General features: G+C 40.9%; 1 protein-coding gene across 2 annotated transcripts in view; it reads right to left on the bottom strand.

The window, feature by feature from the left end:
- LOC101159502 (potassium voltage-gated channel subfamily D member 3) overlaps positions 1-20600 on the bottom strand; it is a 133842-nt gene extending 113242 nt beyond the window's left edge. The window contains exons 1-2 of one of the 2 annotated variants that reach the window (XM_011477174.3): positions 20214-20600; positions 18340-19519 (exon numbers count right to left, since the gene is read on the bottom strand). In XM_011477174.3, the coding sequence (XP_011475476.1) occupies positions 18340-19442 (1103 nt within the window). In that variant the 5' untranslated portion in view covers positions 19443-19519; positions 20214-20600. The remainder of the gene's footprint in view (positions 1-18339; positions 19520-20213) is intronic. The other variant, XM_011477172.3, reaches the window with a different exon arrangement.
- Between the last annotated feature and the right edge of the window lie 1396 nt (positions 20601-21996).

The raw sequence follows: 21996 nt of genomic DNA, 5'->3' as shown, positions 1-21996 counted from the left end.
AAAGGAACAAGGTTGATGAGTCACATAATGAAGTTACTGGAAAGAGTACTGGAAACTATAGACTGAAATCAGAAGGAAACATTTGAGAACAAATGTATGGTTTCCTGCTAATGAAGACAACCACAGATGCAGTATTTGTTTTGAGGCTTCCTCTAGAAAACCACAGACCAAGTCAGAGAGAACTACCGTAAATTCCGGACTACAAAACGCACCCGATTACAAGCCGCACCCACCCTTTTTGACGTGTTTAATTAGTTTTTTACATACACAAGCTGCGTCAGAGTACAAGCCGCGCATGTGTTAGGCAATATTGTCATCCTGACAGATCACGTCCAGCATCCCAGCGTGAGTGCAATTCATTAGCACATTGTGGGTGGTGCCAGCTTTGCCTCTGGCTCATGTATTTGAGTGTATCAACATCTGTCAAACAGCATGGACCTCTATTCTGTTCACAAGTTCCTCAGTTATGGTGTTTTTATTTCATTTTTTTTTTACTTATTGACAATCTAGGTATCATACATAAAATTACAAACAGTAACCATATAATTAACATTACATCCCTCAGTTATGATGAGGAAATTTACATCCGCGATTCCACATTTCCCATGAGTCTTAGGGGCTGTTGTACGTGTTTAAGAATGAGCAAGTATCAGCAGTGCATGGAGGGGTGAACGGGTACAGCTCTCCTTCCGCTTGTGTCGCGGCAGCGTTATGGGAGTAACAGGGCTGGTTAAAAAACACAACGGTAAAATACAGCAGCGGCGACTGAAAAGCGCGCGCCTCAGCGTGATACGCGCGCCTCAGTGCGGCGCGTGCGTCAGAATTCAGAAGCCTCTGCACTCCGCGGACGCCTCTGCGCTCCGCTCCCGCCCCGCGCACTCCTTGTCTCCCCTTCCTATCTACTCCGACACCTCTGGCCAGGGCGGCTTCAAGGAGGAGCACTTCGTCCCCATTGCGCCGGTGGACCGAGCAAATCGTTTCTGTGCAGAGCAATCGGACTTAATACTGTACGTTTTGTGTATGAGGGGCGGGTGCGTTGTTACGTGTGGGAGCCTTCAGACTGCCATCGGCCCCGCAGCTCAATCAGCAGGAGAAGATGTCTCCAGCTCACATGGAGGCTGTGAGCTTTTCAAAGCAAAATTCCGCTTTTACGGTTTCCTTAGAAACCGTAAATGGAGTGTAAATTCACTCCATGCGCTGTTCTCTCCGTCACGCAGCAAACCGGCTTTTCCAAACCCGTTGGTGACGGTGGACTTTTTTACGCTGCTTTTAACGATTGCTTTTAACTTGAAAGCTTCATCATATTGTAGCGGCGATCACGTGCACGTTGGGTCTAATGGCACCAAAGGATTCTGGGATGCGGCCGGGCATGCGTGTTTCATTTTGTTGAACCATGACTGAAGTGTCTAAGACCTGAAGTCAAGTCCATGCTGTTTGGCTGCTTAGAGGTGTGTTGAATATAAATGCCTTGTGCTTGGTGTTAGATAAAGAATTCAAACTATTCACTGAGTTCGAAAGTACGTACATGGCGGCCGCTAATTAAATCCATAAATTAGCCGCGTCACTGAATAAGCTGCAGGGCTGTAAGCGCAGGAAAAAAGTAGCGGCTTGTAGTCCGGAAATTACGGTAATCTGTGCCATGACAGATCTGAAGGAAATGTATGACAGTAAACCAGGAGAGAAGATGCGTTGGATGAAGAAGTCTGGGTGGCACAGAAGAATATTGGAGTATTAGAGACGGTGGCAAGGATGGATAGAATTAGCAATTAATACATCAGAGGAAAAGCTCATGTTAGATGTTTTGAAGATAGATGCAGTGAAGCCAGATTGAAATGATTTGGACACAATCAGAGACAGTTACTATGTTGATTGAGGATACTGAGGTTAGAGCTACCAGAGAAGAGGCTAGGATGATGATAAAAAGGGAGGTGTAACCCTTGTACTATCCTAGGCACTTTAACGTTGGGAGTTGGGTCATCTAGACCCACTAGACAGTGCTCTGAACCTTTTTTCTTCAATGATTTTTGAACCTCACTGGTGTCCATGGATTACATGAAACCTTTCCACCTTTATCCACCTTTGTCATGGTAGGGAGAACACGTCAATGTAAGGGTGGGGTCATCTAAGATAGCACAAGGGTTAATGATTGTAGTCAAGGAGGTCATGAGGGTGGTTGGTGTGAGCGAGGAAGATGCAGAAGATACAATTAGATGAAGGACGATGATTCATCTAAAACAGGGCTGAGGACTGAGGGCCAAATTACTGCTTGTTTTCCAACATTACATTACATGTTCTAATTGGCTGGACACACCCAATCCAGGTAATTAGTGTTAAGTCAGGCAACAATACTTGGAAGACACATCAGCCCTTGGGTTGTGCAGTTGTCCACCGCTAAAATGTAAAGAAGAGCTCAGCAACCCACGAAAGCCTTCCTTACCTAGATGTGCTCCAGTTAAGTAAAATGATAGCCACTATTAAAAATGTTCAACATATAATTGATATTCCCCAGGTGCACATCAGTCATTCAGCAGCAGACCCTAATTAACTCCAAATTCTAGTGTAAGAACACTGTTAACAAGGTGGCAATGAAGACATTCAGAAAGTGTTTAATACTTTGATCTAATATCAAATATTAATTTCTAATTATAATAAATTAGTTTGCAACTATTCCATTATTGAACAAAGATTGTTGGAAAAGTTATATTTTATCAATGCTTATGTTTTGGATCATAACTTCTTTGCTGTTTGGGAGTTAACTTTTTGAACTAAAAAAAATCTAAATTCTTTACCCTCTGTGGCTCAGAATGACCTAAAACAAGCTTCAGTTTCTTGAGATGGCATACGATTTTGGTTGTAAAGACAGAATAACATCATGCACCAACTATTTTCCAATTTAAAAAAATAATAATTTTGATGCTTCAATAAAATCTGGCCTACATAGGACCTTAGAGATTTTATTTTTCTGTTTTTTTTGTCCAATACAGTGACATGACAAGAACCTGCATTTAGTGACAAAAATCCTCACCCGTGTTACCAATTTCACACTATGCTTTCTGTTTACTGTAATACAAATGCTTAAACACTTTGGGGTCCAATTCTTTCCTTAACCACTGTTCCTTGTTGTCTATTGGCAAGTAGCTGACATTTCTAACCAAATCATTACTACTGTGGTGTAAGATGACATAATGAATAATGAGTGAAAAAATCTCAGTCATTATTAACATTTCCGACATTCTGGAGATCACAGTACACCCGGCGCCTCTGTTGGTTAAACACAGCAGGTATTTATTTTAGTCTGTGCTAGAGCAGAAACATGAAAGTATTGCACAACAAACTACTTCTAGCTTCTTCTTGTTTTATAACATGGCCACTAAAGTCACAACTTAGCAGTAATGACTGTAAAAAAAATAAGATGGAAGCAAGTAATTATTATTGCAGAGTACAGAGAGGCAAAACGCTACATGCAAAACATACAAGCATATGGTGTCTCAGTGGGATGCAAACACACCAAAAAGATTGTAAGTTTTCTGAAACTCCAGGGTTGCACACAATCATGTGCGCATACTGTGACGTGAGAAATTATCTCTGAGGAAAACAGAAGGGAAAGAGGCAGACAATGACAGGAATTGTGGTAAAAGAGAAAGAAAATGATGGTGAGGCCAACTCATCACAGAAAAAGAGAAAAAGGTCAAAGGGCTGGATGAAATAGAGCGTATGTCCTCCTGTATCATTAAACTCTGGAAAGCAGACAAAGGTACGGAGGTCAACAAAAAGCAGTGAGAAAGAATGACAGCTGAGCAAGGGTCAAAGTGTATACGGGCTTATTTGACACATGTTTGTGAGCATGAGAGTCTGCATTTTGTGTGCATGTCCCAGATAAAGAGTTATTAAAGGTTAAGTAAGATCAAATAGAGGATGGCGTTGCCACTGAAACCCTATTCAGACCAAATGTGCCTTTGGATGCAAATAAAACCTCACCTGGTAGCAGCCCCAAAACAAAACAAAAAGTTACCATCAACAATACCAATTTATTTTAGGTTTCCGTTTTTTTTTACTTTAGGTCAATACTGTTTATGAATTTGTAAAGTTACCTAACTAAAATGGATAAATTAGCTGGATTAAGTTATAATATATTTCTATGTAGGTATGTTTGCCATTGAATCTGGACTGAGATGAATCCTAACATGTATATCTAAGTTCTAACACAGCTTCTGAGAAAAACAAATTACAGACGAAGCTTTTCAGAATTTGTGCATTAAAATGTGCATCTTTATGTGTGAATAGCCGCGGTTACATGCGCAAAATATCTTGATCAGATCAATGGTTGGATTAAAATTCAACCGAGGACATGGGCCCTGAAAAACTTTTTCCGATTAGAACGAACGTTCACATGGTCACATTTTGGATCGGAATAAATCATTTGGGCATGCGCAGTAGTGTTGAAAACCGTGGGAGAGGAAATGAGTCCCACTGTAAACAAACTGAGTCGCCATATACATTTATGCAGCAGCTCAATAATATGCGAGATGATCTTCTAAATGTGCTTTTATTAATATTGTGAATATTATGAAGCACCTGTTCGCTCATCAATTTATTTTTAATCCGTGTTATCCGTGCTTTTTTTTGTGGAAGACCGGAGCTGGAAGAAGCCAGGGTTAGGAGAAGGCTAACACGCGCTAACAACATTAGCCTTGTTTGATACACACAAAATCCATGCGGGAAATGCCGCAATCTGCATGTTGGCTGCACGTAAATCTGTGGGAATGACATCAGCCTTTATTTTGTCGGGAGACGACTGGAAACAAAAATCCACGTGATTGTTTGAACAGTTTCTGAGGACTGAGCAGCATTTCTGCTTTGAAAAGCTCACACACACCGCCACACACCGGTGTGTGCGAGATGGCAGCCCCAGCTCTGCTCAAACACACAGTTCTCCTGAATCCGGTAGCCGCTAACTCAGAGTGGCGGGTCGGAAGCCGGAATGAACTGTTTACATGCAACACGATCGGATAAACAATCGGCAAAAACCCACCTATCTCGATCGGAAAGAAATTTTGATCAGAACGAGTCTGATCGGGGCAGAGTATTCTGAACGGCGTGTATACATGACGCATTTTTTTTCCGATCAGGCATTCTTTCTGATTACTTTTGTCCATGTAAACGCAGTTATTGTCTAGACTCAAGATCTGCTACTAAATGTATACCATCTAGTGCAACCACTGTTTTAAAAAATGCAAATGTTTATTTTTTGTGTTAAAATTGTGAAAACCAGTTCAAAATTAAATAACAGAGGTCTTTGTTTATTATGAGTGTAATGCCCCATTTGTGGTCTAGGGCAGTGTTTTTCAACCTTTTCTGAGCCACGGCACACTTTAACCTTAAAAAAAATCCCGCGGCACACCAGCATCCAAAAATTTAAAAAAAAAGGAGAAACTCAGTCTGTATTGATCTACAGCCCCTCCCTCCACAGTCTCACATGCATTTTTGAGATAATTGTTGCAGAAAAAGCTGGAAACTGCAGCTGTTTTTTTCTAAAAGATGCAATAAAAGTTAAGTTAGAAGATTTAAAAACATTTTGAAGTGTGTTCGTTGGTTTCAAGACGTTTAACAACAGATCTTGTGCGTTGTCAATCTCACAACCCAATGCATCATGGGAGATGTAGTGCATAAAACGGCCGAAGATCGGTTTTCGGAGCTTCATTGTTTTGTTCACTTGTTCCACGGTCTGATACCGGACTCTGTGGAAAGCTACACCGCTAAAGACGAGCTTTAGCTGGTATTTATGTTAGAACTGAGCAACTTTACGAGCTAAATCGGGACAAGGAAGTGAAGACTTTAACCACTTCTGATTGGTCAGACCGATGACATGTGATTAAGCTCCCCAAGAATGATTGGTGGAGACACTTAAAGCAACGGGACTTTTCCAAAATACAGCCGGAGCTGCAGCTGAATCGTGGTAACGACATTCTTATCAAAATGTCTTTAATACAATAAAATAAACGCAAAGAAAAAGTATTTTATGATCTTTTATATTCCTAACTCCTCAGTGTTTTATCAGGGCCTGTTTGGATGAACAGAGAGCTGAAATCCTGGCTGGAGATGGGAAATGTTGTCAAATCAGTTAATGAGGGCAATCTCCCACGGCACACTTGACCATCTCCCACGGCACACTAGTGTGCCGCGGCACACTGGTTGAAAAACACTGGTCTAGGGGTTTCTAGGGGGGCATAACATAGAAGTAAGTTTTGGCCTCCAAATTGACTAACAAAAACACCAAACAACTGTCTCCATACAAATAACAAAATTATTTACAAATTAATAAATAAAAACCAACAAGAACTTAAAGTGAAGCAAAAAGGCTTCAGGGTGAACCAAGGCCAAAATAACAAACAAAACCCCACCTAACTGAAATCTGTTTTCTTACATGAACCAAAAGAAAAGAGAAAACAAAGACAAACACTATCCTCCCTGGACTTACAAAAACAAGAGAAAACAAGTACTAAAGAAAATGGCAGTTCACCCCTACAGCTTCACTTAAACAAAACTACACCAAACAAAAGACTACGGTAAACAGAGTGGGCCTGAACACAAAACCACAAAATTAAAAAACTATAGCGTCCAACACAAACTAAAAACAGGTGGAGAAGAGCAAAACAAAATGGAGAAACAAAACAAATGGAGAAGAGGGCCAAGCTGCAGTGGAGACAGGTTGCACCCAAGCCCCCTTCTCCCAGACTGGAGGTCCACTCCACACTGTGTTTTTGAAGGCTGCCTCCATCAGTTTGGGTACAATAGGAGCAACATGCACTTTCATGCACCACACCTGAAAATAATCAGACACACCTACAAAGATCCACAAAAAACACAGACGTCCCACTCTGATACAAATCAAATACACAAAACGCGGAATAAACAGAACAAAACAAAACCAAATACAGCCACAGCCGTAACATGAAGATCTGAGAAATTGGGGAACAGGAGTGATTCCTGAATCCAGTTGGCTCGTCTGTTCTCCTGTGCCTGACAGTCGACCTCGCCTCTAGATCATCTATATTCCTGTACAAAGCCGTGGACCTTGCCTCTGGCTCGTTTCACCCCCCAGCCGTCCCTCATTTCCATCTGGATGAAGCCCATCTGCTACACTATTCAAACATGTAGTTGTAAAATTAAGAGTTCTGGTACATCGCCTGTCCATTCTGGGAGAAGATCCCTCCATCATGTGGAAATCCGTGAGGTTTCTTCTTTTTTTCCCTGGAATCCGTATTTTTTTTTGTTTTTTTTTGTTTTTTTATCGAGAAGGAGGGTCTAAGGACAGGGATGCCCAGATTAACTTAGTTTGTTTAGTTTAGCAATTACCTATTTTATTTTATGACTGATTTCATCTCCTTATACAATTACTGAAATGAAGCACATTGAGACAACCATGTTGTAATATTGGGCTAAATAAAATTGAATAGAATATGTGCAGAAATAACATGGAAAAATGGTTTGGTTGTTCTGGATTTATTTCTGCGCAGGGGTTTCAGATATCCCAGATGGTAAAAAACTCTCAGTTCGCATTAGTTAAAAGTTAGATGTAATAAAGAATACAGAGGCATACATCATTCACGCTCCAAACCCCTGCAGCACAGTCCTGTTTTGCACTAATGATCTACTGTCATTAATTTAACTCCAAATACGCCTTTAAATGAAGGTCAGCACACAACTAATCTTAACCCTGGAATGAATAGGGTACAAAGAGATAACTACTCTCTCTAATCCCAAGATAAGTAGTCTTTGACACCAAACTCAGTAGAATACTCACTGCCCTGTCTAATTAATAACCCTAACGATAGCTGTCACATTTTTCTCTGCTGCCTGAATCAATACTGGCTCGTTTGCATTGATCACTGTTTTCCAAAAGCTACTGCCGCCAAAATAACTGCACTATAAATTTGCTGGCATAGACTTAAGATAAGGAACAGAAAAGAACCATTTTAATTAAACATGCACACAACCAAGCACAGCAGAGTTCCACTGGCGAACAAGCAGGCATGTAACCCCCTATGAAAACATATTTACTAAATGCACTGGAAACTCTAACACCACAACCTTCAACAGCATACAGCAAAGGTTCAGTTTAGGGTGTCTGAGACACAGAGAATGACACTGATCATTCTTCCTCACGGAAAAGGGGCCCAAAAGAAGCTAGATTATGATATACATCAGAAACAGGCCTCGCTGTGCTAATGACTACGACACAACCACCCCGCAGTTCTTATCCAGACTTCTTCAACCGGAACAATCTAATGAGCCCACAAAGATGGCAACAAGCAGAAAAAACACTGAAAAGTTTTGCTATGCAAAATAAACCACAGCAATAACGTTCTTATTAAACTAAGTATTCACTTTCACAAGGCTTACGCATGTACATGTTTCCCAATGTTAGAAAAATAAGTCAGTTTTTATATATACTGTATACATACATACATACGTACGTACGTACGTACGTATGTACGTACGTATGTATGTATGTATGTATGTATGTATGTATGTATGTATGTGTATATATATATATATATATATATATATATATATATATATATATACAGTCTGTGTTTCCATTACTTCCATTATATACAGTACAGACCAAAAGTTTGGACATACCTTCTCATTCAAAGAGTTTTCTTTATTATCATGACTATTAAAATAGTAGATTCACACTGAAGGCATCAAAACTATGAATTTGGAATTATATACATAACAAAAAATTGTGAAACAACTGAAAATATGTCATATTCTAGGTTCTTCAAAGTAGCCACCTTTTGATTTGATTACTGCTTTGCACACTCTTGGCATTCTCTTGAGGAGCTTCAAGAGGTAATAACCTGAAATGTTTTTCACTTCACAGGTGTGCCCTGTCAGGTTTAATAAGTGTGATTTCTTGCCTTATAAATGGGGCTGGGACCATCAGCTGTGTTGTGCAGACGTCAGGTGGACACACAGCTGATAGTCCTACTGAATAGACTGTTAGAATTTGTATTATGGCAAGAAAAAAAAAGCAGCTAAGTACAGAAAAACGAGTGGCCATCAATACTTTAAGAAATTAAGGTCAGGGGTGGCTGGTTGCTCCCCCTCCTTCTTTCAACATTCCATCATCCGTTTTAGAAGAACATAAACACTCAACTGAGCACAGGTGTTAGCTCACCTTTGCACTAACAAATTGCATGAATGAATGAAATATCTCACACTAGTTGGCTTGTAGGCATAAGTATGCGTGTGTGAACACTATCTGTATTGTGTACATGTTGACATGTGGACATTTTTTGCAGCTAACAGGTGTGTTTATAACATTTGAGTGTGTGTGTGGACAGGCCCCGCCCCTTTGAGATTTGTATTCTATCTGTACCTTACCGTAATGATAAACATCCAGTAGCTTGTTGCTTTATGCTGCTTCATGGTTTTACCCCCCTCCCCCCTCCTATGATCACCCTCCTAACCCCTCTCTAATGTCCCTCTCTCTTCTTCCCTTCTTTCCTTTTCCGTCTGGTCCAACACAAAAGAATTTCAAAAATAATTAAAATGAATAAAGTCTGGCCTCGATTACAAAAGGGGTTTATTCAGACATACCTCTGGTTTGTCAGAAGATTCATAACCACTGTTGTAAAAGTAAAATATGTCCAACACAAGAGGCCTTCAGCTCTCATCTGTATGCCCAGCTGTTGGACAGGACAAGTAAAAAAAAGAAAAAAAAGAAATGAAGGTCAGTCAGTCTGAAAAATTGGGAAAACTTTGAAAGTGTCCCCAAGTGCAGTCACAAAAACCATCAAGCGCTACAAAGAAAATGGCTCACATGCGGACCGCCCCAGGAAAGGAAGACCAAGAGTCACCTCTGCTGCGGAGGATAAGTTCATCCAAGTCACCAGCCTCAGAAATCCCAGGTAAACAGCAGCTCAGATTAGAGGCCAGGTCAATGACACACAGAGTTCTAGCAGCAGACACATCTCTAAAAAAACTGTTAGAAGGAGACTGTCTTCATGGTAGAATCTGCTAGGAAACCACTGCTAAAGAAAGGCAACAAGCAGGAGAGACTTGTTTGGGCTAAAGAACACAAGGAATGGACATTACACCAGTGGAAATCTGTGCTTTGGTCTGATGAGTCCAATTTAGAGATTTTGGGTTCCAACCACTGTGTCTTTGTGCGACGCAGAAAAGGTGAACGGATGGACTCTACATGCCTGGTTCCCACCGGGAAGCATGGAGGAGGAGGTGTGATGGTGTGGGGTTGCTTTGCTGGTGAAACTGTTGGGGATTTATTTAAAATTGAGGGCATACTGAACCAGCATGGCTACCACAGCATCTTGCAGCGGCATGCTATTCCATCCGGTTTGCGTTTAGTTGGACCATAATTTTTTTTTCAACAGGAATATGACCCCAAACAGGAGGGTTGTGTAAGGACTATTTGACCAAGAAGGAGAGTGATGGGGTGCTGCGCCAGATGACCTGGCCTCCACAGTCACCGGACCTGAACCCAATCGAGAGGATTTGGGGTGAGCTGGACAGTAGGCAAAAGGTCCAACAAGTGCTAGGCAAAAGTTTGAATGGTTCTCTCTCAACGACTTTTACAATCCTCTCGAGCCCGTGTTATTGACTGTATAAAGGGAAAGCTGAATACAGTCATTTTTTCCATTACTCAAATGCGCAAAACTGTATCAAAACTCTAGAAATGTCAAAAAAACACAATTTTGCTGTTTCCATTAAATCATGATTATGCGAATAAACACAAACCAACTCGCATGATAAGTCATTCAAAAACATGGATGTGTTCTTGAGATCATTCATTCTCCCCCTGCAAAAATGTCTTTCTGCCGCTACTTCTGTGTTTCTGTGACCCACATTAGTTAAAGAGGGGGAAAATGAAAAAAAGAATCAAACTAGATTATTACTGTCTTGATAAAAATAAGAAAAATATAAGATTTAGGAGGCCCTAGCATGGCTGCCTTTCCATCCCGCAACAGTCTTCACTCTGCGGCCAGCCAGCTGCCAGCCAGCAAGCAAACGTGCTCTGCCGCGGGGCACAGCAAGCTGTTCTGCCGGGATACGGCACAGCGACTACAGGCTAGCAACGTATCAGCCTCAATCCACTCTGCGGCCCCAACGGGTTAAGAGAATGGATGCTAACTGTCTACCTGTGCAGACTTGTTGGTCATGTGACTCATTTAATTTGAAAAAGGTGTTTCCACAGCAGTCTTGCAAAATATGTCCATTTCAATACGCTTTTTCCCCCAATAAATGCTTTTTTTTTCTAAATTGACGTGTTTTCATTAGGCAAATTTATCATCGCAAATCCAATTTGCGCCATTTCACAGTCAATGGTAACGCACGTTCAAGAGGTAGAGGCATGAAAAGAGGTGGGGACTCACAATAAGCTTACTCCTTTTTGGCGAAAGTCGTTGCTATGGATTTGATGACTCAGAGCGACTCGGACCAATCACTGTCGGCTGGTTTCGACATGGCAGCGGACATATCAGGAAGCAATGGTGAGAGATTTTGCCTCATTTCGAGAGAGCCGGAAGTCAAGCATTTTCTATGGGGGATGTCACACCTCAAAACGTTTATTGTTTTTCAAGTCTATGATGCATACACATTGGTTTATTTAGAAGTCCACCCACTATAAAGAATATGCAGATTATGCATATTCAGTCCATGTAAGTGTTGCATTTGAATAGTTGCACAGGTAATTGTGCAAACTGTACTCATGTTTGGTGAATTGTCAGCTATGTTTTTCTTGTTTGTTTGTGTACTGTTCTGTTTTCGGGGGGGGGGGGGGGGGGGGGGATTCCAGAAAGCAGGTTATGCTAGTTACCACGGTAAGTTTGAGGCTATGGTCATGTAATCCGTGGACATCGGTGAAGATCACAAATCATTGAAGAAAAAAAGTTCAGAGCACTGTCTAGTGTGTCTAGATGACCCAACTCCCAATGGTAAAGTGCCTAGGATAGCACAAGGGTTACTTGAAGGTTAGTTTGTTTTCATAGAGGTGAGGCCGCATGGCGTGTCCATTTGAAGATGATTTAGTGGATGAAGAAGCTCAGATAATACTTTTTCCACCGTGAGAGGGTGATAGGACCACATATGGATGTTGGAAAGATAAACTTTTTTACTTTGATCGAACTTAATTAATTGTTTCAGTTAAGATAAATCATTGTTTTTTAGTTAAGTCATCTTAAAAATAACACGTAGTTATCAGACAGTTATTTTACTTTCATTCAAATTAATTAAATTAAGTAGGTGTAACTTTGGTGCTGCTGTTAGATTGGTACCGCAAGGAATTGTGGGATATCATTCCCTTTGCCCGTCTGGACGGATTTGGGTTTAAGTGTTTGTGTGTTAGTGTGTAAGTGTTTTTGATCAAATGTGTTTAGTTGTTTAGCTGTTTTACTGTGTACTGCCTAGTTATTTTGTGCTGTTATGTCTAATTCTTTCTGCACCAGGAGTGAGAGGATCATGAGTTTTTTTTAGCACCCCTACTGTCTAGTGATGTAATGTTAAAGTCAGATTCACGGTAAATGATTTAATGCTGCAAAGCTATATTGTTTCTTTCATTTTATTGTTATAAAAATGAGTATATCTGCAGGCTCAAACTTAGACATATGAGAGTTCAAGAAGTACAATAAATTAAGATGGAAAAACATTTAATTGAATTGGAGAAATATGACATTTAGTAAGATAAATATGTAAATTTGAGTTCTATTAACAATAATTGAGTTGGATAGACGTAAGAAATTAGGTTGAATAAATTTAATATAGCGCTCTCTTTTTTTCCCCACGCGTTTCCATGGTGACTCCGGAAATCGGCAGTCCCTTAAGAATATTTTTTTGTACTTGCCGTGCACGAGCATTAACCCAGGTTTACCAAGTTGAGCGTAAATACGCTAACTCGTATCCGGTCTTTTGGAACGGACATACCCAGAGTAAGCAAGTTTAAGCGGATTTCAGCCAGAGTTCAGGGTTAAAGTCAGGGTAGTTTAAACATGCTTTCTGGAATACCTCCCAGGTTTAGTGTTCCACCTGTCACAGTCACACCAGGTTCAAGTTGCTAATTATTCACAGCTGTCTTCATTTAAGTTAATCATCCTCACTGTATTTAAGTGTCTGGTTTTCAGTTCAGCTCTTTCAGGTCATCTCCTGTTTCACCCTTATTTATTTATACCAACAATTTGTTCATTTTTAAATTTATGAAACTTGAAATGAGAATGATCTGTCACAAGCCTGTTCTTCTGTCTGTTCTGTCTGAACCCTTAGATAGGCCTGCAGTTTGAATGTTGTGCAGTGCTACAGACTCAAGTCCACTCAAGATAGTCAAACACAACATCTTGATAGAATATGCAGTAACAAACATCCATTTCTAATTTGAGAAAAGAGAAAACATTGCTAGTGATGGGCAGATGAAGCATTTAAGCTTTTCTTTCAATTGGTTCACTGAAGTGCAATGCTTCTTGAAGCTTTATTTGCTCCAGTAGGACATCTGCTGGATGCAAAAATGATCCATTTGTATGAATTTTTGTAGAAAGCCTGTGAATAAAACTGTCAGTAAAATAACAAAGCATGCAAAATATGTGAACCTGCACTGAGCAGGAATAGAAGATGAATGGATGGATATTTTTTTTTTTTTTTATTTGTCTTTGTGGAATAGCAGCAACATATATTTTCTATTACATTCAGCTCCAAAAGGAGTCATTGCACATTTGGATCACTGTCTTCAAAGAATGCACAATTCATTAAGGGAAACTTGTCAATATCACCTTTCTCTGAAACTGTACCTGGCCTCCGCACATTAAATACGCTTATAGACTCCTGAAACACTTTAAGCTTAACGCCTCTGGCCTTAAAGAAATCCCTATGCAAATCATTTTTTAGTACCAACCACTGGAAATCAACATTTATTTGGTCAATTCACCTCTCACTAAAGGCAAAAAAAAAAAATTAAGTCACTCTCACTGATTGCTCCCTTCAGACCCAGACAAATTCACAATTAGATAAATATTATCAAGTCATTTAAACACTGAAGTATTTGGTTTCTGCCCACGTCTCAAGTCCAAAGAGGTTCCCCTCTAGAGATTGATTCCTCCTACTTACTGTACTTTATTGCAGTTTCTTTTATGCAAAAATTGAGTCAGGGGTCAGCTGCCAATAAAAGACAAAACTTCTTTAATTTGGTCTTAATACTTTAAGATATATATATATTAATAATATATGGCGGGGGGGGGGTGGTAGTGCGTAGGGTTTTAGGGGGGTGGCTGTGGCTGTGGGTGCGTGGCGATCCCTGGGTTGCTAAGGTCGCGGGCCTGGGCTGGCTTGCGGGGACAGGGGGCCGGTCGGGTGGTGGCCGGCTCTTGGGTTCCGGGGGCCCTGGCTTCGTCCCTGGCCTTTGTCTCGGTGTCCGGCGCCCGGTGGCCCCCATGGCTGCCGCCTGGTACGGCTAAGCGCTCCTGTCTTGTGGCCTGGGGGCCGGACACTGGGTTCGCTTGTGCCTCTGGGCATTGGGGGGGCCCCTGTAGGGGGGCCCTCTCTGTGCCTGGCTGGTGGGGTGGGCGGTCCCCTCCTCCTCCCCTCCCGGGCTGCCTGGGTCCGGATGCTGGGGGGGCTTCTGGCCTGGGGGGCTCTCCTCCCCTCTCCTGGTCTGGCTGGTCTGGCTGGGTAGGATCTGGCTCCCTTTATGAACACACGGTTCACGTCGGCAGCATGCATGTATCTCCACCCCCACGTGCACGTGCACACTCCACACTGCTCCCTGTCTGCTTCATCCCTCCTCCTTACCTACAGTGTATTGATGGACAGTTTTTTTTTCTCGCTCATCTTAGTGTCAGATTTTCACCTTTGATGTAACATTCGTCTTTCCAGCAGATCTGGTATAATTGTTACAGCTTAAATTAATAACTTAGTCAAATCAGTGCTTGTATCCCCCACCTTTTCACCTTTCTTCCTTTTACTCTCTTCCACCCTCCCCTCACATTCTTCCCCTCTCCCTCCCCACACACACTAAATGTAACAAATAAATAAAAAATAATACGACAAAAAGGGGTTTATACAAATCTACACTCTAGTTTCTTGAAGCTATATAACCTCTTTTTGTGATAGTAAAACCTGTCCAACACAAAAAGCCTTCAGCTCTAATCTGTTTGCTCAGCTGTTGGACAGAACAAGTTAAAAAAAAGAAAAAAAAAAGAAAAAAAAAAAAAAAAAAAAAAAAAAATTTGGTCTTAATACATTTTAGTGGCATTTGGGCTCTTTCTTCTTTTTTTACTGTCGTAACTTGCTTTTATCAGGTGCCAAATTTTGCCAAAAAAGTCATAAAATGGTCATGGGCCACAAACCACCAAGTATAGATCAGATCTCAGAATGTTTTACATAATTCTGGGAGTTAGCAGCAATTCTTCAACAAGAATGTTTTCTCAGCTGCACTCAAGCAGTAAATTGGTTGCTCAAACTTTAAAGTTAGCCCTTCAGGGAATATATATGAGAGTTTCTGGGATTTGGATAATTTCTGGAGAATCACCCCTACATCTGGAACAGTCCAGAAAAGGGTTATGAAGAGTTTTTTGTCAGGAAAAACAAGTCACATTGATATAAAACTGGCCTGCAACCAATGAACTCCCCAATCAAAAGAAAATTTGATAGAATCTTTAAAGTGCTTGAAATATTGCAAACTTTTCAGGGTTGCGAATCAAGCAAGAAAAGCTTCAAAGCTAAGTAAGAAACACAGCTGTTAAATATTTTGCATTACACTGGGTATATCCTTGGATCTGTACAGTTAGACACATGACCATCTGAAGTTCTGTGTGCTACTTTCAGCTCTCAAATTAGGGTCTTACAGTTGACAGTGGGAATATTGTACAGCGAAGGGTGATAGCAAAATCCTTTTAGCTGAAAAGGAGAAGCACAAAAGATCAAGGACATCAGGGATAAGCTTAACAGCTCCAAAACACCTTTGGGGATCTTTATGAAAGATTTTCCCATGAATCTCCATACCACATCCCCTGTAAAACCCAGATAATATGCATATAATTATAACAAAAGAGAAAATACAGTTTGAAAAACTGAATGTAAGAGACTAAAAAAAAATGAGTGTGCTACCGCCTATTACCTAGATAACACAAGTTCTATTTTCTATGGAGAAAATTACTTTTTAAAGTAATGCAGTCAGTAAAAAATTAGATAAGATACAGGTACTATGGGGAGTGTCTCACTTTTACTTACTGAATTAGCATTTTAATGAGTATTATGTGATTTTCCAAAAAGACAGTTTGAATATTTTAAGTGGAATACACTGAAGTGGCTTTGAGTCACGACAGAGTCCAAATAAATTTCTACAACTGATTTTGTTACGTAGCTGTACTGTTGGCCACACTAAACCAAATGCATTTTGTTAAGCAAAAGTCAGGAAAAAAGCGACACATACAGACTTGTCAAACCCAAATGGAAAAATAATCAAAATATTTTTTACAGAGTGCAGCAGAAACACGAGAACTAAAGCTCACAAGTTAGCAGTGAATTAAAGATGAGATTGCAGAGAGTGTCTGAAAAAGAACAAAGAACCAGACTCCATCTAAGCATAAGCTTTGACACAACTGCAGACAAAAGGCACTCCAGGAAACAAAAATGAGCTTGATCAGTAAAAATGACTGATAGTTGAGATGTCACAGATAAAAAGATATAAAATCAGAAAATCTAATCTAAAATCTAAAATTGAACAGGTATGTTGGATGATCCTTTCAATTCAACCTCTATAACAGGGGTGTTTCCTAGTGTGTTTCCAAACGCTCAAATGTACAAAGAGGTGTCATTGGGTGTGTTTCAGTGTGTGTGTTTATGACATAACCCCTGAGCACAGACCAAAAAGTCAGGAAGGTTTACATTAGTCAGCAGATGCAGTGGGCTACATCATTAGTCACTCTGACACCCTCTTCTGGCCCCTGCTTTATTGATGAGGCCAAACTCAACGTCTACCCTACCCTTAGCATAACATACATGCTCTGAAGCAACAGGAGACGCTTTCACATCTTAGATATTATGCCTCATTGTGGGCTAGAGTGTGGAGCAACATAAGCAGCTGCAAATTCATTGAATGGACACGAATGTTAATATATGTATATGATTTGTACAGGTTTTTTTTTAGACCAGACGACTGACCTAGAATCAATCACCCCAAATATTCTGGGAAATGTTCTTAATTGCGTTGCAAGATGAAAGTGTGCCAAGTGTGTCACAGCAATGAGCTCAGAGACGTTCCTGGCCTTAATGACTCTGACATGTTGAAATTGACCAGATTTTCAGGCTGGGACTGTCTTTCTCTCGCTCACATACACAGTCATAAAACACATTGTCCAACAGAGTCCAGTCTTTTAGTCTTGCTTGGTGTGTGCTTGTTTGGCTGCAATCTACAGTAAATGTGATGTTTTATGTGTGATTACTCTCATTATTCTACAAAATTGCTGGTGGAAACACACAACGAGATCAAAAAGAGAGAAACAGGGTAGCAGACAAAACAAATCAATCCCATTAAGGCGCTTTAAATGTTCATTTCCCAACGTTTTTCAAAACCAATTCACTTTTGTTACAGGTGTGATAACAATAGCTCAAGGTTGTGGGTTAATTGAACATTTAGTGGGAAATGGAAAGATGTATACTAAAGAAAATGATGTGTTAATAAAAAATATTATTCCTGCTTGTATTTTCAGCACAAACAGCAAACATTGTGATGTTCAGCATTGCAGATTTCATTGTTCAAGACTCTACAAGGCCAGCAACAAGCAACTTACAAGTGGTGAATTAAGTAGGAGGAGTGCTCTCTGCATGCGGACTGGGAATTTCAGATCATTCTTAAAGTGCAGTGATGCTAACCACATAGTAAGTTAGAGCAAGAACTGACAATATTATCTTTCTATTTCATCTGTGATGTTGAGATTTTTTTAGGATGCTTTCAAATTTCCACTTCCTCCACAATTTCTATGTTTCTCCTATCTGTGACATATGGGGGCTGAGCAATGGCAAAGTCATTCCAGAGAGAAAACACTGTGATTGTGACAGTTCCCAGCAGAGTTTGGTTTGGGAAAAAGAGGAAAATGGGCTCAGAAGGCTAAAAAGCATGTTCTTTCCACCTGGATTTCCTTATCTTTATAACCAAATGGTTTCTTGGAAAGGGCAAACCCTAATGGACAAGAAAATTCAAAAGCATATGTTTCTAGTCAAACCTTTACATCAAACAATTGTCACAGCTGCAAACACACATTCCTGCTCTTATACATACAAACACAGCAAGTCACAAACGAATAAAAGATGTGTCTGCTCTGCTCTTACCCGAGTGTTGTCATAGTAACGATGGTGTACCAGAAGGAGGCTGGGATGCTGGTGAATTTGCTGGAGCTTGAACCCTTCTCAGCGTAAAACATGACGGTAGCAAAGATAATTATGGCCATTGTAAGGGAGAAGAGTAGGAAGCCCAGCTCCGATGCACAGCTCTTCAGCGTGTAGCCCAGAATTCGCAGGCCCTGCGAGTGCCGGGAGAACTTAAAGATACGAAACACGCGGAAAACGCGAAGTGTCACAAAAGCGCCGCTCACATCCTCATTGTCAGTCATCACCAGCCCAATGTAGTAGGGTAAGATGGCTACCACGTCAATAATGCTCATAACGGATCTCATAAAGCGATAACGGTTTGGTGCTGCAAATAAACGCATCAGATACTCCACGGTGAAGATCATAACGCAAGCCGTGTCCATGCAGAAAAAGGCCACGGTATAGCGCTCGCCACACGGCACTTCCTTCTGATTGGGTACTGAACCACAGGGCACCGTCTCGACCACATTGGTCATGACTGAGACAGCAATGAAGAAGCCAGTTACATAGTAGAAGACCAGAGCCATGGTGGAAGTTTGAGGATTCTCAAAAGCTCGCCACATTGTCTCTCTGAAGGTCATGTTAGGCAGCTTAGAATCTTTGTTGTCCTCTTGATCATCCATCAGACGTTCTGCGTTCTCCCTTTTCCTGTCCTTGTACTCTTCATAGCAACAGTCTCCAATGATCTCTGGTACAATGCCAAAGAAAGCCAGCTCTTCGTCATAAGACAAGATACACTCATAGCGTGGATAGTGGAGCTTGCCTGTGCGGTAGAAGTTGAGCACGCTGCGGAAAACATCAGGATCTCGATCAAAGAAGTACTCTTTGGTCTCCTCGTTGTAGAAGAACTCCTTTTCTGAGCTGCCAAGCAGTGTGTCAGGGTAGCGATCCAGCGTGTTCTTCCAGGTCTGGAAGCGTCGTCCACTGACATTGAGAACAATGAGCTCATCCTGCTTCTTGTTTTTTTCAGTAGGTGCCACTGGCATGGGCAGGTTAGCCACAGGCATCCAGCCGATTGCTGCAGCCCGGGCAAAGGGAAGCCATGCCGCCACTCCCGCAGCCATGCTGTGTCCGGCTTGGGGTAAAGGGGGGAAAAAGTCCAGCACCTTCACAACCAGCTTGACTTCAGCTCACTCACCACCTGGAGGGAAGAGAGTGATGAGTTTGAAAATGTGCAAAGGGCTGCTATGTTCTTTCATTAATGATAAGAGGTTAAAAAAAGAACAGAGGACACGAAATGTTTGAATTGGAAAGATTAACGTTTATAGAAAAAATAGTGGCAAAAACAGTAAATGTGACATTGATGACTCAATAAACCGTTTTTTTTAAGAAGCAAAAGAGAACTCATTTCATAAAGGCTTTAATGTAACTGCTGAGACACATTGCTGCTCCAACAGGTATTACCGTCCTTGTAATTGCTTCAAGGTTGCAGAGCTTCCACTGGCTACAGTTCACTGCATCTACAGGTGACAAAGTGATGCAAGGCAGAAAACTGCAGCCCAGAACAGTTTCACATGCTTGTTTCATCCTGCTTTAAAACTTTGAAAACCAATGTCTTCCTAACACAGACGGAGCAGATCCTTAACCTGTTGAGTTTCAAGTTTAAAAACAAAAAAAAACATCAGCAGAATCTGAACACCTTTATATGGGTTTAAAGGACAAATTAACAACCAATCCAAAGGTGAATTGCGCTACATAATCCAGACATTTGTCAAATGTGTGGGATTATTGTGAATGACACCGTGACTGTTAATCCCAAATGCGCAACGAGCCAAAACCACACGAACAGGTTGACAGTCTGAATGTTGGTTAAAATCGAGAGATTCACAACTCACCAAATCTAAATTCTCCATCCAAAAACGCGCGGCGGTCTCCCAAAGCAGTTTAGTTTCAAGCCGACGTTTTGGTTTCTATCTCTAAAAGCTTGCCAGGAAGAAAACATACCAGGAAAGAAGTTATTTGGCGAAGAGGAAAAGAACATCACTCAGATCAGAGATGGAAGGCGGAAAAGTAGGCGATCGGGAGAGAACAGCTGTTTTAGTTCAGTTTTCCTCTTGTCTGAGGAGAAATCACGAACAGACTCCGCCGTGAGGAGAGAATTACCTTGGCTTTTCAGGATGAGTCGTGGGAAGACACGGAGGAGGAGAAGGAGGAGGAGCGCGCTTCCTCTCTCTCTTCCCTCCTCTTTGCGCATGGTGAACCAAACTGCAACCGGAACCTGGACGCCGATCCATCGATGCGCGCAAAGATGTGACGCGACCGTCAGCGGCTCCTACTTCCACAATTACTCTCCAAACTGTTCTCTATTGTAAAATGTAATGCCGGTTATTTCTACATCTATCCAACCAGGGACGCAACTACTAATTGACAGGGTCGCCAAAACTAACACATGGAGCGTAATTTTGTTGGGGGAAAAACAAAACAAAAAGGTGTGTGTGTGTGTGTGTGTATCTAAATAATTTTACAGATTTGGATTACCGATTGATCTAATTTGGCCAATTGATGTTTACTATCGGGATGAACATGAACATTTTTTGTAAACAATTTTAAAATCATTTTGAAGATTACGAAAAGATCATGTTGAAATCCAATTTTGTGGTATAAAAATGAATCAGTTTAGAGTCAATCTGGTGATGAACTTTTCAGAAACAAACAGCAACATTATTCTGATTTATATTCATTCAGACAATACATTGAGTTAAGTTATCTTCTCAGAATGATTCAAATTAAATCATGATCAGTGTTTTTATTTATTTTTTACATGCATATAATAATAATAAAAAGATAAATATAAAAAGAGCCTTTTCCAAAGCCACTTTATTTCATGGATTGGGGATGACAGACTAAGCACTGACCTTGACTGGTGAATGCGCCAACGTGAGCCAAAGTCACTGTCTTTTCAATTAAATCTAGGATGTTTCTAATCATCTTGATCTAAATCGGAGGCCATGTATAAGATTTCCCTCCTGTAATGATTATCCGTTATTTTTTAAGGTCTTGACCAGGAATGAGGTCCTCCTGTCTGGTTTTACCCACCATTTCACAAGGTGCTGTGTGGTAGCTGTTCTTCATATTCTAGCTGCCCAGTCACAAGGTTTCATGGTACATCTTTTCACCGGTCTGTGTCCTGTTCACACTTATTTGTGCATGTGAATAAGGCAAAATGCTTTTTTAAAAGTTGATATTTCTATAGACCCTAAAGAAGAACCAGCGCTGCTTTAAACGCAGTTCCTTAAGGCCCGTACACACCGGGACGAATATTCGCCAGGCGTTATTCGCCAGCATTTTTCGCCACGTTTTTTGTGTTCACACCCAGGCGATTTTCGCTGACGATGAGCCGAGCAAACATGCAATTTCATTCCCTGACATTAGATGGCGTTTAATGTAAACAGAAATACTCCTGTACACAAGGTGGCGCTGCGCAACTTTACGCTTCTTAAAGTCGCTTTTCACTTAGAAGAAGAGGGCAAGTATTTACGCGCTTGTCAGAATAATATAAAGAAAACATGAATATTTCAAGCACCAGTAGCTCCAACTGGTGCTTGGTTCGGGGATATTTTAGAATGTCCGTCATTATTTCTTTGCGGCAGTGTAGACGCTACTTGGCGTCTATCTTCT

The sequence above is a fragment of the Oryzias latipes genome, chromosome 7, assembly GCF_002234675.1.
Source record: "Oryzias latipes chromosome 7, ASM223467v1".
Classification (NCBI taxonomy): Eukaryota; Metazoa; Chordata; class Actinopteri; order Beloniformes; family Adrianichthyidae; genus Oryzias; species Oryzias latipes.
Note: the sequence above shows the minus strand (reverse complement) of the source record. Positions and strands in the feature narration are given on the sequence as shown.